Source organism: Lampris incognitus, chromosome 10, assembly GCF_029633865.1.
Source record: "Lampris incognitus isolate fLamInc1 chromosome 10, fLamInc1.hap2, whole genome shotgun sequence".
NCBI lineage: Eukaryota > Metazoa > Chordata > Actinopteri > Lampriformes > Lampridae > Lampris > Lampris incognitus.
The window spans coordinates 56483650-56501710 of NC_079220.1; the positions used below are offsets into that span (position 1 = coordinate 56483650).

General features: G+C 44.7%; 1 protein-coding gene across 1 annotated transcript in view; it reads right to left on the reverse strand.

Moving 5' to 3' along the window:
• The window catches only part of LOC130120016 (septin-9-like), a 37335-nt gene that overhangs the window by 7903 nt on the left and 11371 nt on the right, over positions 1-18061 (reverse strand). The window contains exons 2-7 of the mRNA XM_056288629.1: positions 10667-10876; positions 5835-5963; positions 5487-5568; positions 3929-4066; positions 966-1083; positions 357-452 (exon numbers count right to left, since the gene is read on the reverse strand). Coding sequence (XP_056144604.1) covers positions 357-452; positions 966-1083; positions 3929-4066; positions 5487-5568; positions 5835-5963; positions 10667-10841 — 738 coding nt within the window. The 5' untranslated portion in view covers positions 10842-10876. The remainder of the gene's footprint in view (positions 1-356; positions 453-965; positions 1084-3928; positions 4067-5486; positions 5569-5834; positions 5964-10666; positions 10877-18061) is intronic.

The following is an 18061-nucleotide window of genomic DNA, read 5'->3' on the forward strand; positions in this document are numbered from 1 at the left end:
AAAGACTATTGGTTGACTAATAGAATCAGGTGTGTAACTGCTTGGTTGGAACAAAGACCTGCACCCACACCGGACCTTTCTGGACCATGTTGCCCATCCCTGCTCTACAGTCTCTGTTGGTGTTCTTATCACAGTATTCACATACTGAGGTGACTTCCCATGCTCGTCCCTGACAGGCAGCATACATGCGCAGCATTATGCTATGATGACGGGCTACAGCCGCACACAGGCAAGGCCAGGATGTGGTCAAAGTGAAGAAAACGCCATGCTGAGGAAACCGCTCAATAACAAAACTGTGTGAGTGTGTGTGTGTGTGTGTGTGTGTGTGTTTAAGTGCACTTGTGTGATCCGCTCACCCTGATTTTCTCGTTGATCATCCTGTCCTCTGCATCCTCGTCAAATTCCTTCTGGGGGTAAACATCAATCCCGTTGGCTCGCAGCTCTTCCCTGATCTGTGACACAAGTACACAAAAACCCAGAACGCTGTTAGCTTCAGTGATGACACACACTGAATACAGGATCGGTGAGGCGGGTCGACAAAGTGTTGGGCTGCATCAGATGACTGCATCAGCAGGACGAGCAGCACAGCAGAGGTCTCACACATGTGAGAGGTATTAATAGTAATCTGCCCACTAATCCACTCCAAAATACTACATTTACGCTTCGAACTTAATTGCCATCTGCACACACTCACCTTCTGACTCACACACACACACACACACAACACACACACACACTCTTATTTAAAGGGGATTTTCTCCTCTCTGCTCCTAATTAAGTGCTGTCAGTAATAACAGAGGAATGCCAACCTTTTTGTGCATCCTGTGTGTGTGTGTGTGTGTTGGGGAGTTATTGGCACTGCATGTGCACACTGTTCTATGAACAACAAACACACACATTGAGTAGAATGTTACTGACAGAGGGACAAGTAAAAGAAGAGAAATGAAAAACACAAAACACCTCACCTTTTTTTTAAAGAAGTCCCTCTCTTCTAAGGTAAGTGTGTCAGCCTTGGCGATGACTGGGACGATATTGACCACCTTACTGAGACGCCTCATAAACTCTACATCTAGAGGTCGTAGACTGAGAAAAAGAGAGAGAAAGAGAGAGAGAGAATGAGAGCGGGGAGAGGACAGAGACTTTATAAACTGTTGATAGCAATGAAATCAATCTTTTCTGTGGCAGTTATTTGATTAAACACAATCGAGCTGAGAGGCATCAGAGGAGCAGACACTAAATGGAAAAAAGATGAATGTGAAATTAATGACAGTAAATGACGTCAACATTTGAACTGTAGCACAAAAATCTCCCACCAGAGGGCAGAACTCTACAACAGTCCTCCAAGACCTGGAAGCTGCAGTACTATTTAAAATCTTTAACGTAATGTAAACTTTATCCATGAAGTCAACATATCCACCTTTGTAGTTAGCTGATATACAGGGCATATGAACTGTTAGGGTTAGAGTTAGGGCATATGACCTGTTAGGGTTAGAGTTAGGGCATATGACCTGTTAGGGTTAGAGTTAGGGCATATGACCTGTTAGGGTTAGAGTTAGGGCATATGACCTGTTAGGGTTAGAGTTAGGACATATGAACTGTTAGGGTTAGGACATATGAACTGCTAGGTTAGGACATATGAACTGTTAGGGTTAGGACATATGAACTGCTGGGTTAGAGTTACAACATATGAACTGTTAGGGTTAGAGTTAGGACATATGAACTGTTGGGGTTAGGCATATGAACTGTTGAGGTTAGGGTTAGGGCATATGAACTGTTGAGGTTAGGGTTAGGGCATATGAACTGTTGGGGTTAGGGCATATGAACCGTTGAGGTTAGGGTTAGGGCATATGAACTGCTAGGGTTAGGACATATGAGCTCTGCTGGGGTTAGGGCATATGAACTGCTAGAGTTAGGGCATATGAACTGTTAGGGTTAGGACATATGAACTGTTGGGGTTAGGGCATATGAACTGTTAGGGTTAGGGCATATGAACTGTTAGGGTTAGGCATATGAACTGTTGGGGTTAGGGCATATGAACTGTTAGGGTTAGGGCATATGAACTGTTGGGTTAGGGCATATGAACTGTTGGGGTTAGGATTAGGGCATATGAACTGTTGAGGTTAGGATTAGGGCATATGAACTGTTAGGGTTAGGGTTAGGGCATATGAACTGTTAGGGTTAGGCATATGAACTGTCGGGGTTAGGGCATATGAACTGCTGGGGTTAGGGCATATGAACTGTTGGGGTTAGAGCATATGAACGGTTGGGGTTAGAGCATATGAACTGTTAGGGTTAGGCATATGAACTGTTGGGGTTAGGGTTAGGGCATATGAACTGTTGGGGTTAGGGCATATGAACTGTTGGGGTTAGGGTTAGGGCATATGAACTGTTGGGGTTAGGGCATATGATATCCTTCATAAAAGCATAAGGTTGAAAGGACTTGTGGTGGGTTTGAGGTGCTCAGGCCTCTGTACTTTGTTGAAATAACATTACTGTGTAGCTGTAGCAGCTGATACAGGTCTGGCCAACATGGCTGCTGCAGACACCAGCTATTGTTGCCAGGCGCCTTGCCTCATGTGCACAAACACACACACACACACACACACACACACACACACACACACACACACACACACACACACACACACACACACACACACACACACACACACACACACAGACAACTCTGTTTCTCTCATCCCTCTTTCCTCTATCCCATTAGGCTTTTAAGGCGAGTCCTTTGCAGCTGTTGGCCAGGCCATGTGACATCTGCAGTGTTGGATCCACATTAAACATCCCTGGATGGGGTACAGAGATACAGGGCCATTACCCAACCAGGCCCCCTGCCTTTGCTAAGGCAGGCTGTGAGACGAGAGGGGAAAATTAACAGACATAAAACACCGTGACAGAGTTTTATGATCAATTTCATGTGTTTGCATGTGCCTGTGAATGTGCGCACACTCAAACAAGGCTCCGTGACAGCCTACAGCTGCTTCCATCATTTCCCAGGCCCCTTCAGTGCAGTTGCCTTGAGTTACATAAATGCAAAAGCTATAAAATGTACGGTGAATCTATCAATCCATTTACCCTCGAGAGTGAGACACACACACCTCGGTTTCATCTGCTGGTAAGCCCAACCTCCCAGGCTCCACCGAGAGCGGGGTTAAACCAAGAGAGAGCGGACGGGGGCGGGAGCAGCATATGCAGCTTTATCAAACCCAGATGTGTGTGGCTGTAGCACATCCAGGGACTGAAATCTAGTCACTCTGTTATTCCAGGGCCTGGTGAGAATGATCCATCCTTTCAGTGGGGGTATTCTGGGATACGCTGAATATGTTGCAACATGCGGAGGGGAACTGTGTATGTGTGTGTGTGTGTGTGTGTGTAGATATTTGTGTGTACAACAGAGATAAGACAAAGCAGAAGGCTATCCCCCCCCCCCCATTTTCTCTAATGTGAAATGAAAACCCTTTAAGGAAGGAAACGCTGATATTTGATCTAGCATGTTTGAGTACAATGCCCAGTATGCTGGTAATACAGAATAGATTCAGATATTGGTAATGAAGAATAGATTCTGATTTTGGTAATACATAATAGATTTAGTTATTGTTAATACAGATAGATTGGTTAACAGAATAGATTTCCCTTGATGCTGTTGTCTTGTCCGCTAGATAGTTAGGCCAAAGTCAGCTGGGGCCTTCCCTCTCTCTCCCACTGACACGGCACCATGTCCATGACTCATCTGGATGACTCACGGCAAAAATATGTCCACATTTTTCTTCTCCTGTCCTCTTTTCTGCTGAGGGCAGGCTCTCTCATATCGAGACAACAGGGGGCAGCACTGATTGCATTTTACTTGTCGTCGCACTGACCTTGTGGCTGGGTATCTGTGCATGTTAAGTGTGTGTATGTGTGCACTTCCTCTCACCAGTGTCCAGTGGGTGGGATGAAGTATATGCAGCAGTGGACTCTGGAGTCAGGGATCCTCTTCTTCCTGTTGATGTTGATCTCCTCCTGCAAGTAAGCCTCATACTGGTCGTTAATGAACTTCATGATGGGCTGCCAGCTAGACTCAGGCAGGGATGGATGGATGGATTGATGGATGGATAGAGCAGACGATGAGATCCAGATGATGAGATCATGGAGGTGAGATAACAGGAGGGAGGTATGAGAGAGTAGAGGGCATGTGTGAGGAAGCAAGAAGGGGAGGGGGAGATAAAGGGAAAGAGGAGCAGGCGGACATAGAGGTGGTTTTGGGAGCAGGTGGTGATGGGGCAGAGAGAGAGAGAGAGAGAGAGAGAGAGAGGAGGGAAAGAAGACAAGATCACCACTTAAAAATAATACAACCAGTGAAAATGCAAGACTAATAATAATAATAATAATCATTTTATCTATATAGCATTTTTCTAAAACAATGTTACAAAGTGCTTTACAAAGAAATAAAACCAGACAAGGCAACAATAAGAGTAAGGCCAAATAGGTAAGAGTACAAATAAAAACAGTAGACATTTAAAAAAAAACAACCATCAAACGTTTGTAAAAGCTTTCATAAAAAGAAAAGTTTTAAGACGACATTTAAAAGAAGCTAGAGACGTGGTGTGTCTTAGTTCAGCAGGAGGAGAGCTTCATTGTGTCGGGGCTCTAACAGCAAAAGCCCCATCCTCCTTTGTGACAAACCCAGACCTGGGAATAACCAGCAGGGCTCCACCCGCAGGTCTTAGTGGTGGAGTGGGTGTATACCGGGTCAGTAAATCACACAAGTATGTAGGAGCGAGACCATTAAAAGCCTTAAAAGTGAGCAACAGAATTCTAAAATCACCAGAACTATAACAGGGGGCAGTGCAGGGAGGCAACACAGGAGTGATATGGTCATCCCTCTGTCCTGGTAATGAGCCGAGCAGCGGCGTGTAGTACCCACTGCAGAGGGTGGAGGGAGCCCTTGCTGATACCAGAATCAAGTGAAATTACAATAGTCAAGCCGAGAGTAGATAAAAGCGTGTACAACTTTTTGCAGATCGGCAGTTGACAGAAATGACCTAATCTTGGAGATGAGCTTGATCTGGAGAAAGCATCGAATATTACCCAAGATTCCTAGCAGCCTGCGTAAGACTACCTGACAGACCACCAAGATTAGTAACACAAGGGCTGATGGAATTTTTGGGACCAGACTTATCAATAAATTTGAGAAAAATTTTGGACATCCAGGATTTAATGTCAGAGCGGCAAGCTGTGAGACTTGCTAGGCCGCTAGGATATGTGGGTTTTAGTGGCATGTATAACTGAGTGTCATCAGCATAAAAATGGTAGCGCACATCGTGATTTTGAATGACCTGGCCAAGGGGCAGAGTAGGCCAGGACAGGCTGTAAAAATGGAGGTGGAAGAGATACAAGGTTAGGAATACAAGCAGCTGAAGGCCTCCTGCTGCAGGAAACAACCCAGTTTTACTGTATGACTGAACTGATGATCAGCCGCTACTGTATCATACCAGTTCTCGTTGTTAATCTGGTCTCCGAAGCCGGGCGTGTCAATTACTGTCAGCTTCATCCTCACACCCTTCTCCTCGATGTCTGCGCACACGCATGCACACACACACACACACACACACACACACACACACACACACACACACACACACACACAGACAGTCAGTCAGTCAGCATAAGACCATTGCCTTTAGATGGCAAAATGTGTGATTCAATAGAGGTTTGCAAAACCATAATCATTGCCTCTATCTCAACCTTACCTAGATGAGAGCCTGCACAGGCAGGTCACTGAATGAAGTGAAATGTTAATCAGATAAAGACATGAGAATGGGTGTGGGATAGGGTAGTACCGTGGCTGATAGACTTGATTTCAATGGTCTTGGGGATCTTCTCCTGGGCCGTGGCCAGCACAGACTTGCGGCTCACTTTTGACTTGAACAGTGTGTTCATCAAGGTAGACTTACCCAGGCCACTCTGACCTACACGGAAGAACACAGACTCGAGTCAGTCAATCAGAAACACGGGCATGCACACATGCACACAATAAAGATCACTGGCTCGATGCTCACACATGTTAGAGACTGTCTGTAGCTAATGGTTGTGGTTACTGAAACAAAAAATGTGCACACCGACAGTCCATCAATACATCAAATCATGATCTAATTACTTTCTACCTGATGGCTATCTGAAACTCTGGACTAGTCCGGAGTTTCAGATTAAGCTCAGCTGAAGCAGCCATGGGCTGCAGGTGTCTGTCGGCACAAGCACCGCCAGCAGAGCAGTCGGTCCAAACAAGCCATCAAAAAGACAAACTGAATGTGAGGCAAACAGTCGTTTAAAAAGGAGCAAGAAAGGGTGGCCTACTTATTTCTTTTCCCCACGGCACTTAGACCACAGTTCTGCCTCTTCAATGGTGGCATGCTACCCTTTTTGAAGATGGATTGTAAAAGTGCGATAAATAACAGCAATTTGTGCCCGAGTGCCTTTTTTAATACACAGATGAACCCTGTAGGTTCCTTTAGCAGTTGACTGATGGAGGCTAATGCTTTCCATCTGGGCCACACATTGTCCATTGATCCTGGCCATTAGAAGCTGATAACACAGCGATCATCTCCATCTGAAGGCCATAATAACTGCCTGTATATATGGATGGGACCATCTGTGTCCCCTGGACGCAGTGTAAAAATCACCACGGGCTGATGATTTAGAGTGCAGAGGGGGAGCTGGGATTTGCTAGTTCAGCTGAAGGTTAAATCAATGTGGAGAGCTGGGCTGAAAGCCTCACAGCAGGACAATGAGAGTTCATACACTCGCAATACAAATCTCCAATCTCAGTGTCTGGCTTTCAGTGGTAGGGCGACCGCTTTGTTTTAATTTGGATTACAGATTGCACCTTTAACAATAACACGGATGCTGTCCTTTCTCTCGCTCTCTGGCTCCGCTCCTCCTCTCCACATTCATCATCTCCTGTTCCTCTCAGCCGACATGTCTACTATCTAATGCAGTCTCTCTACTTGAGAAAAATTAAGATTTTAAAAAGAGGAAAATTTGAGTCTGCACGTTGGATTGTTTGCTGCTGCGGTGCTGAACATCTTGCTTTTATTTATTAATTTATCGGTTTATTTTTGGGACCCCCCCCCCTTTGTCCCTAATTGTATCCAGCCAATTACCCCACTCTTCCGAACCTTCCCGGTCGCTGCTCCACCCCCTCTGCCGATCCGGGGATGGCTGCAGACTACCACATGCCTCCTCCCATACATGTGGAGTCACCAGCCGCTTCTTTTCACCTGACAGTGAGGAGTTTCACCAGGGGGACGTAGTGCGTGGGAGGATCACGCTATTCCCCCCCAGTTCCCCCTCCCCCCCGAACTGGCACCCCGACCGACCAGAGGAGGCGCTCGTTCAGCAACCAGGACACATACCCACATTCGGCTTCCCACCCGCAGACACGGCCAATTGTGTCTGTAGGGACGCCGACCAAGCCGGCGGGAACACGGAGATTTGAACTGGGGTCTCCATGTTGGTAGGCTATGAAATGGACCGCCACGCCACCTGGACGCCCTGCACAGCTCGCTTTGGATACCACAATTTCCAGCAGGCTAGACGCTGCAAGGTGTATTGCTGTGCTCAACACACAATTTGGGCTGCAACTGATGGTTATTTTCATAATCATTAATCTATCGATTATCTTTTCAATTAATCATTGAGTCTGGAAACTTAAGCTGGGCCTTCATTAGTAGTATTTTGACCTTTTAACAGAGTGTTGTCTTAAAACTGTTTACTTAGTCTGACCATCAGCCAAACAATTCCCCTCGTGTTTTCATTTCAGAATGGTTCAAGTCAGCAAGCAAATCTTAGCATTTACAAAACTGCAGCCGAAAAATGTTTGGTATTTTTATTTGACGAGTAACTCAAATGATTAATCGACTAACAGAATTACAATCAATTAATGTTCTGTCGATCCATTAATCAGTTAATCAACTGTTTCAGCACTGAAAACAACAGCCTAGTATGCAGTGTGCCTCATTCTCTCTTAGCATCTAGCGCAGGAGGAAAAGAACCTCGTGTTGGGGTTTCAACGTTCCACGCTACTGAAGCCATCTCTATCCACTAGTTTTTTTATACGCCAACTTTAATTAACCGAAATATTGGTTAACTGCTCACCAGCAGTACTACGAAGCTTTGAGGAGAATTACGGCACACTCAGCTGCCGCCACATTCTCCCGAAATGTCAGTTGTCTAGGCTTTATTTTCCCCAAGTCCACAGACTGGCCGGTGGTCTAAGAATAGACTTAACAATGGGCTGAAGTGGGTGAGAGTCAGGGCCTTAAATACGTCATGATACCTCAGGCCTGCTCATGCAGCACAGTGTTTTACAACATGATGTTACCTCCAGTTACCTCTAGGTCTTCATGCTCTGCAGACTCATTTACGTATATGGCACTTATGGAGAGCAGAAACTTACACATGCCCTCTCCTATCTGCCCTCCCCTATCTGCCCTCCCCTATCTGCCACCCGCAATCCTGACCTGTACGAACATGAATGGGTCAGAAGGTGGATGACACAAAAGGAGAAAGCTCATAAATGTGTGCATGTGTGTGCATTTCTTTCATGCGTTTGGGTGGCTATTCAGCGTGGGCGGTGCCGAGGTTTACCAACACCAGAAATTCCAGAAAAGCTGGACCCGGTCTCCTGGATACACGGTTAAGCAAAGCACCAACCTTTCAATTCTCCAACCAAAACACAAAACATATGGATTGACTGCATGGCGGGCATGCACAAACACACACATGAAAACGAGAAAGGAGGCAGTTAAAGCACGGCCTCCCCCTGCTCGTCCGCCCTTCAAATTAGCGTTTTTTTTCTGGGAGGAAACAAAGGTGGATTAATTCTCGACGAGAAATGAAAATTTGACTGTTGGGCCTAAAGACATAGATTCAAAACTTATACAGTATATGAAACAACAAACATCCGAGCCGTCCCGGTCTCTGCTCCACCCCCTCTGCCGATCCGGGTAGGGCTGCAGACTACCACATGCCTCCTCCCATACATGTGGAGTCACCAGCCGCTTCTCTTCACCTGACAGTGAGGAGTTTCACCAGGGGGACGTAGCACATGGGAGGATCACACTATTCCCCCCAGTTCGCCTCAACCCCGAACAGGCGCCCTGACCGACCACAGGAGGCGCTAGTGCAGCGACCAGGATACATACCCACATCCGGCTTCCTACCCGCAGACACGGCCAATTGTGTCTGTAGGGACGCCCGACCAAGCCGGAGGTAACATGGGGATTCGAACCAGTGATCCCTGTGTTGGTAGGCAACGGAATAGACCGCCACACCAACTGGACGCCCCCCTATACCATCCATTTCTTATAAGCAACTCCTGCAGCTTCTTTGACCCAGTTATCAAAGGTAGAACATGGAGTTTGGGGCTGCCCCGAATATCTTTCTTTTTTTTTTTGGGCAAGTACTTGAAGCATTGCTACGGGAGCTCGACTACCATGGCAATGATCGATGACTTTGGAGCAATCAGGGTAAGGCCTATTTTATTTTGTTCAATATTGCCTCAACTGCTTATTTCATATGATGTCAGTCCCAGACCTGAGGGTGACATCTTAACTAGAGGATGAAATACAGACAGGTCGTCGAGACGTCAGTCACTGACAGGAGATACAGGGAGACAAGGGTTTTCTGGTGCCTCGTCTCTTCTGGGGCACACGTGTGTGCGTTTGTACACATAATTAGACCTGGGTTTAAAAGGTGTCTGAAGGCAGTGATGAGGGTGTGGTGGAAACTAGGAGTTTTGAGACCGTCTGTGTGGCTGCTTGTTAAAATAAGTTTGCAGCCTTCGTTTTCTGTGAAGGCTGGATGAGAGAGACATGCTGGACGTAAACGAAAGACGATACATAATGACTGGCTGAGGGTGTTTGCAGAATCACAGCCTTCACCTCTGCTTATTATCCGACATCCCATATCCACATCTGAGCTGAGCTGTGCTCTGAATGACTTCTGTACATAACTATGCACACGTACCGTTCTTCACAGGAGAACTGGTCTTCCCCTGACTAGTGGCTTGCTTGATTTTGACTGTGTTTGTGTGTGTATGCAGATCTGTCAAATAAGTTTTCATGACAACAGGCACTGCCAACTGAGTGTTATTGCACACCGTGTGTATAGCAACATGTATGACAGTGAACGTGAGAGTGAAAGCAAGAAGAAAAAGAGAAAGAAAGAAAGCCACTTTATTTTGTCTTTGTAGGTTGCAATGAAATGTGTCTTCTGCATGTAACCATGCTACTGTACAGGAGCAGTGGGCAACTGCAGCACCCAGGGACCAACTCCACTTTTTCTTTCCAATGCCTTGCTCAGGGGCACAGGCAGGAGTATTAACCCTAACAATCGTGTGTCATGAGTGTGCATGGGTGTGCATGTGTGTAAGTGGGACCATGAGTTTGTGTATGTTTGTGTTGTGGCAGGGTGGCTGCTGCATGACCAAAAGGTCTCATGTTTATATCCGCAACAGCCATAATATTGAATAATGACCATGTGGTCTTGAGTCCGAGTGTCCTTGAGCAAAGCACAAAACCCCAACCTGCTCACAAATGATAAGAATACCAGATGAATGGCGGAAATTTACAAGGCCATGCAATGTGTGTACAGAGGTCCATTCTCTACTCACCCACGACCATAATGTTGAGCTCGAAACCTTGTTTCATGGCTTTTCTCCTCATCTGCTCCAGGATGGCATCAATGCCCACGTAGCTAAAGTCCACCGCAGGGCTGCCACTCTTCTCCCCATACACGCCACCCACTACTGGCGGCATCATGACATCGGGTGCTCCCCCCTCAGACATGACCTTACTGCTGTAGCTAGGAATCACCTCTGGCCCTGGGCAGAGAGATGGAGATAGGGAGAGGATGATGGAGGACATGGGTCAGTGTGTGGTTTGGAAAGATTGAGAGAACTACAATGTGTGTGTGGGATGGGGTGGGGGGGGGTGATGGGAAGACAGGAAGGGAGGATGGAGAGAGGAGGAAATGAGCAAAGTATGAGTCGGTGGGGATGGAAAGGGGGTATGGACAAGTGCTAAAGTAGGGCAAGGAAGTCGTAAAGAGGGTGGGACAGAAATATGTCCGAGCAAATCAAGGGTGGAAAAGCTCCCATTGCCATCTTTTCATAGAAACAGAACCCTATGGGAACACACCCACATTATAAAAGTTTTTACAGGCTCAAGCCATCAAATGTCCATTCCAACTGCCCATATCCCACTCACAGTTCACCTCGATGGGCGGTACCAAAATTACAGCATCAGCCAGTTCGTGATCCACTGAAATCCCTACACATACTAAGAGTTGGCATGTCGCTGCCTCATCATATCTATCTGCACATTGAGCAACTGGACCCGAAATGGCTGAGGGACACTGGTTATTTAACTGTCCCAAGAAAAAAAACCACATATAGAATATATTAAATGTAAATTATCTCAATCTACTGCTATTCTTTACAAAACAAGGGATCTGCTGAATAGGAAATGTTTGTGTATATTTTGTTGTTCAGTGATAACGCCACGGCTGTCATACTGTGTTGAGGTTTGGAGAAATGTTTATAAAACAAGTATAGAGCCTATAATTAAACATCAGAAAAGAGCTATTAGAATAATAAATAAAGCCCATTACTGTGAATCTACTAATCTATTATTTATACAGTCCTGCACCTTAAAACTCTTAGATATTGTGTATTTAAAAACATTGGAAATACTTTATCGAGCTACAAGTAAAAGCCTTCCTGTTTGTATCCAGCAACTTTTTAAATTAAGAGAACTATAATTTAAGAGGGTTGTGTATTTTTGAAACGTGTAAAGTGAGAAGCAGTGTAAAATACAGATGTGTTGCGGTTTTGGGAGTCAAGCTATGGAATGGTCTTAATGATAAGTTGAAATTGTGTAGCTCGCTGCTGAGTTCCAGAAAATCTTTAAAATGTAAAATAATTAAGGATTACAACTTCGTATACATTTTTAATTTTTTCTTCCTTTTGTAACGCTGATATTCTAGGTTAACTTAAGGACTGTACAGGACAGGCAACAGTAAGCCTTGGGCTTCAGCCGATTCCTTTTTCGGTCATTGATTGATTGAGTTTTGTTGTGTATGATGGACTGATGTAAATATGTATGACAATGTTTTTTTCCTCTCTGCCTGTTGCATATGAATACAAATGTATGACCGCAATAAATCACTCATTCATTCAAAACAAACAATTCTGAGTAACGGAGTCTAACATTCGCCTGTTTGCCCACTTCTTAACTCAAGAACACAAATGGAAACCCTTTGATGGTAAAACCCAGGTTATTTCCTGATATTATACCACAAAAGAAAAGAAAACTGTAAAAACTATACCCTTAACTTTGTGAAAAACTCTCCCAAAGACCGTGGCTATTTGCACAGGATGAGACACGGCACTCGCTATGCATACGAGTAGCATAGGGTCACTGTGTGGAATGCTGCAGAATGCGTTTATGTGATGGGTCTGTGTGGTGTTTGAGACGCAAGACCCATCACATGTTCAATAAGCCACAAACGTCAACTTTAATGTGAAGACCCATCACATGTTCATTAAGACACAAACATCAACGTTAATGTGAAGACCCATCACATGTTCATTAAGACACAAACACCAACTTTATTCTGAAGACCCACCACATGTTCATTAAGACACAAACGCCAACGTTAATGTGAAGACCCATCACATGTTCATTAAGACACAAACATCAACTTTAATGTGAATACCCACCACATGTTCATTAAGACACAAACATCAACGTTAATCTGAAGACCCATCACATGTTCATTAAGACACAAACATCAGCTTTAACCTAAAGACCCATCATATGTTCAAGAAACCACAAACACCAACTTTAATCTGAAGACACTGAAATGCTGATGGTTACCAGTGTGTATGTGGATAGTGGTTGTAACTCAGCTTAATCATGTACACAGACAATGTTGGTGAGCACACACACACACACACACACACACACACACACACACACACACACACACACACACACACACACACACACAAACACACACACACACAGAGTATATGCAGCTGCTACCCCTCATAGGGCCTCCCGTTCCTCTTTTTCCAACCCCCCCATCCAGTGTTAGTGTCCTGTTGATGAGGGAGTGGAAAAGAGCACGATCACTGGGGCTGAAACCTGAGCCGCTCACACTGCTAGTGGCCCTACACTGCTGTTCACCATCCCTGACCAACACACACAACACACAAACATGTTTGAGATTGTGCATTGATGAAAGCGGTGGCCATGGTCACATACAGGCCCATCCTTTCCTTGGTTTAATCGTATACCTTACCATTACACACACAATCACACAAACACACACGTACACACAATCACACAAACACACACACGAAGAAAGAGAAGAGGACTGTCAGCTCCCCTTGGAGTGGTCAGGGCAGGCAGCCAAGAATTTAACAGCAGTTGGATTCCAGCACAGGCTCAGAAACATGGGTCTGCTGTGCACAGACACAAACAGCAAAAACACAAGGAGAAGAAAAGCAGACAACCAGCCAGCTCAGTTCACGTCTGCACTGCTGCGCAGAACAACACGGCTGTGGGTAGAAACTAAATCCTTGTTTGAAGTCAAGTTAACTTCACACTGACTGTGTGTACTATTAGGAAATAACTTCATGGGACGCAGCAGTGCAATGGGCAGAAGCAAAATTCTGGTTATGTTCCACGCTCAACGTGAAGCCCTACTTTTATGGTGTTTCATCATTTCAACTGTGTGCACGAGTATGCAAGTGAAACAGAGACCCACCTATGGAAGCAGCTCTCGTGGCCTCCTCCACCACTTCCCCATCCTGTTCCAGCAATCAGTCAGCAACTTGGTGCAGACCCCTCCAGCTCTCCTCTCTGACCATCCCTGCTTTTCTCTTCATCTCAGCCTCTCCCCATCCCCTCTCAGATCCTGCCCCAGGTTCTCCCTTTAAAATCTTATCTGTTCCTTCATTCCCCAAATGCCTGGGTTCCACCTTTCCTTTGTCACTCCTTTTTTACCTTACTTGTTTCCCCTTTTGACTCCTTCTGTTTGAGTCTCCTTCACCCTCATCTATCACTCTTTTTGGCTTTTATCTTTAAACAAGGCAACTGTTCTCCAGTTTTGCTTCCACCCCTTCTTCGTTGTCTTTCTCCAAACGATTTTGGCTTTTGAGTGAGTTTCCCTCCATTTTGCCCCCTTCATCCCCTTTTCCCCTCTGCTGGCTACATCTGATCCGTCCATTCATTCCTTTCATTTCTCCTGTCTTCCACTTCTGGTCTGCGACCCACTTTGCTATGCCAGCTATGTGTTGTAAGCAGAGATGCTAGCTAGCGGCTAGCACATCTTGGCAGGTAAGGCTACAATAGGGCTTATCCTGAGACAGGAGAGGAACATTAAAAATAAATGAATAAATAAAAAAATAATCAAAGAATTTGGATAGAAAATGATTGGGGTCACTGGTAGTGGTGGCTCATGCCAAATTTCTCGGGGGGTGGGGGTGGGGGGACAATTGTTGTGATGATGCTAGGGTGACCCATTCAATGGGTAAATAAACCTAAGTCAGCTAGCTAACTTGACATTGTCACATTGCATTGTACAATTTGTTTTGTCTGATCACCTCATGTAGCAATACCACCAATAACCCCTAGATGACAACATAAGACAAGGATTGTTCCTTAGGCTAAATACTGTACAAAGTATTTGTGGACAGCTACATCCAGGAGTTCGTTGTAAGTGTCTTGAATAAAATTGTGGCTCTACAATGCCTGAATAATCCACTGTGGTCATCAACAGATAAATTTTCATCCGTCAGTTTGCCCTCCAAATACCTTTGAATGTGAAGAGAGACCTGCTTGACCATTAATAAAAAAAAAAGGTCTTTACTCTCACAATCATCATCATCATCAAGTCGAGTATCCTCGGATGACTCTCACAATAACCTGATTCAAGTCTTAATCGGTTAGTCTTGCTGTCATCAGAAAGCCAGGCTAACTCAAGCACTCCACAAACCTTCACACAGTTGATAAGATGGGCTGGGATGTGGCGGTTCTTGCTCTTGCTCACCTCATTGTTGTGATGATGCTCAGCTATCCTGCAGCTCTCATCCAACTGTGTGGCAATGTTGACCCCCCCCCTCCCTGAACGCCAAAAGTTTCAGGCAACTGTGCATATGCATCTTCGATGTTACATGATTTTTCACCTTCTCCGAGGGATGATGTATGTCGGTGACACCCATAGTTGTCCAAGCAACCAGGCGGCTTTATAACAACAGATATAGAAAGTTACATTTTTGGAGAAACTCACAAAAGCTGAAATTCCAAATAATTTACACCTGATGTTGTCTAGTCATAGATCGGAGCCTACATGTCCCAAAGAAGTTGTGGCTATTCAGAAGGTTAATGTCTTGGCATAGAGCTGATTAGATCTGTCCCCAGTAACTGCATTTAATTCCAATAAGTTATCAGTAAAATGTTCAATGTTCTCACATTTATAACAAACGAAATTTCATGAAAACTGGTTCGGAATTAAGCGAGGTAACGTTGATTTTGTAGTGAAATCTGCATCTCTCAATACACATTGTATTTGTTTACTAGCAGAACTTGACCGCCCAAATATGGCAGATGCGTGGCTGCATAGCGGCGACATACAGCAGTGGCCAATGAGGTATGGCTGGTTGTCCCGGTTATGTATGACAAAAACACATGAGTGGAAGCCCTCCCAGAACCAAGAGAGATTGCACCGCAGTGCCTGCAGTTCAGATCGGGGGGGGGGGGGATTACCTGATCATGAAAGTGTATCAGAGCGATCTGGGCGATCTTCAACCAGACTGAAATCACCTGAAAGGGGCGGTACTCCATGGGACACGACTTGAGGCTGATTGGACGGTGATATTCAGAAGCAGTAAAACTGTCTAGAGCAGTCACAGTTAGTGTAACACCATGGTAGAATGCGACAGGAAAAAAAATCCCCCTCCCTTTTCCCTTTGGTGGTGTGTCGCCCAAACACCCTAAGGGACAAACCAATCATGGTCATCGAATACTGTTAAAAGACTGGCTTTTAGTCAAATAGTAGTAAAATAGTACAGGATGCATGGTTTATAAAACAATAGCTATTAATAGTTAATAGCCAGATTGACCTGGCCATGTCTCAGGCCACTGATTCTTTGTTTAGTATTGCACCTGTAGGGGTTCACCTCTGATGTCCTGGTTTCTTCAAGGTCCCTAGGGTATATATAGGGTATTATCACATGTATTGCCATTGAACAGAGGTAGCCATTATTTTCACAACCTGTCTGGTCCATTTAAAGAGTGGGAAACATACACTAATCTCCTGATGTTTGTGCATCTCTTGCATTTCAACCAGCTGTGTGTGTGTGTGTGTGTGTGTGTGTGAGTGAGTGAGTGAGTGAGTGAGTGAGTGAGTGAGTGAGTGAGTGAGTCAGAGAGAGCATAAGAGAGGTAGAAAGAGAGAGAGCATGAGAGAGGGAGAGCATGAGAGAGTGAGAGAGAGAGATTTACTGTCAGAGATATTTACTGTCAATTACTGTCAGTTGCTGTTCAAGTGCTGTTCTATGTTTCTGCCAGATCAATGTATTTCTTTTTTCTGTTTGTTTGTTTGTTAGTTAGTTTGTTTGTTTTTAGTTCTCTGTTGACCTGTTTTGCTTTGGCAACATTGTAATTAATACAGTCATGCCAATAAAGCATCATTGAATTGAATTGAATTGAATTGAATTGAATTGAATTGAATTGAGAGAGCATAAGCGAGAGATCATGAGAGAGAGAGAGCATAAGCGAGAGATCATGAGAGAGAAAGCATGAGAGAGAGAGACTGTGTCTGCTGCATCTCAATTGTCTGGCTTCCACAACAACGGAAACATCATTAGTTGTCCATGTTGAACGTACTCAGGTCTAGTTAGTGTCAAACACTGTGAACTACATGGCAAATAAGCAACACACAAATGCACACAAGCTTTGCCATGCCAAGCATACTGATCTCTATCTCAACCTAAAAAAAGACAGTAAATCTCCTTCCTTACTTGCAGTGAAAGTTGTTTAGTTCAGTGGTTGTTAATCCAGCCCCTGAGGACCTAACTGAGAACCACTGATCTAGTTGATATGGCTAAATCATACATCCAATAATGGTGCAACGTTGATGGAAAACTGTCAGGATTCAAGCAAAACACAGTCAACATTTTTTCCCTCAATACTACCACAATGTTTAAAAAATGAATGAAAATAATTTTCTATCTAGTTAGATGTTGACATCTCCTAAACTGACACACCTCATTAACCATGATAGCACCCTCATCTATTGAACAAAAATAATTTCCAATTAAAGAAAATGTCCTCATAGTGATACGGCCAAAGTCTGAGATCCAGAAGCAATCTTATTATTGGACACCTGGAGTCACCGTCCAGTTATCAGACAGAAGTGGTGGTTAACATTTTAGCATTCGGCACTAAACTGTCTTCCACCGCTTGCTGGGAGAGGTGCTTGTTGGGAGAGATGCTTGGGAACTACCATGGTTCTTAGTCAGCGAACCGCTAAACACAGGTGTCAGGAGACAGCCAGTTGGAGCACAATCCTATAAACATTGAATGACATCTGACCTCCACATGAGAACTGTCTGGCCTTAGAAGAGCAACAGCTGGAGAACATTACCTCAACCTTATATACAGACAGAGAAAGTCCAAATACCATACTGGCTGAAACAAATATAGACTTAACCTGGGCCACAAAGGGACTAGCACAGACCAAATCTGAATACGATGGAGCTAATTCATTATAGGCTTAGCGTGTGTGTCTCTGTTTGAATGCAAACGTTCTCGTATACATCAACGGATGTGGTTTCCCTCAGGTTGTTGCCTTATACGGACATGCAAAGCCATGTGAGTAAAACCAGCAAGTGAACTGTCATCCTGCACTTTAGATGAAACTACACAATTACATGTCATCTCAAGACAGTAATCGTCAGTGAGAACCCTCTGGCCGGATTTACAACCATGTGAAAGTC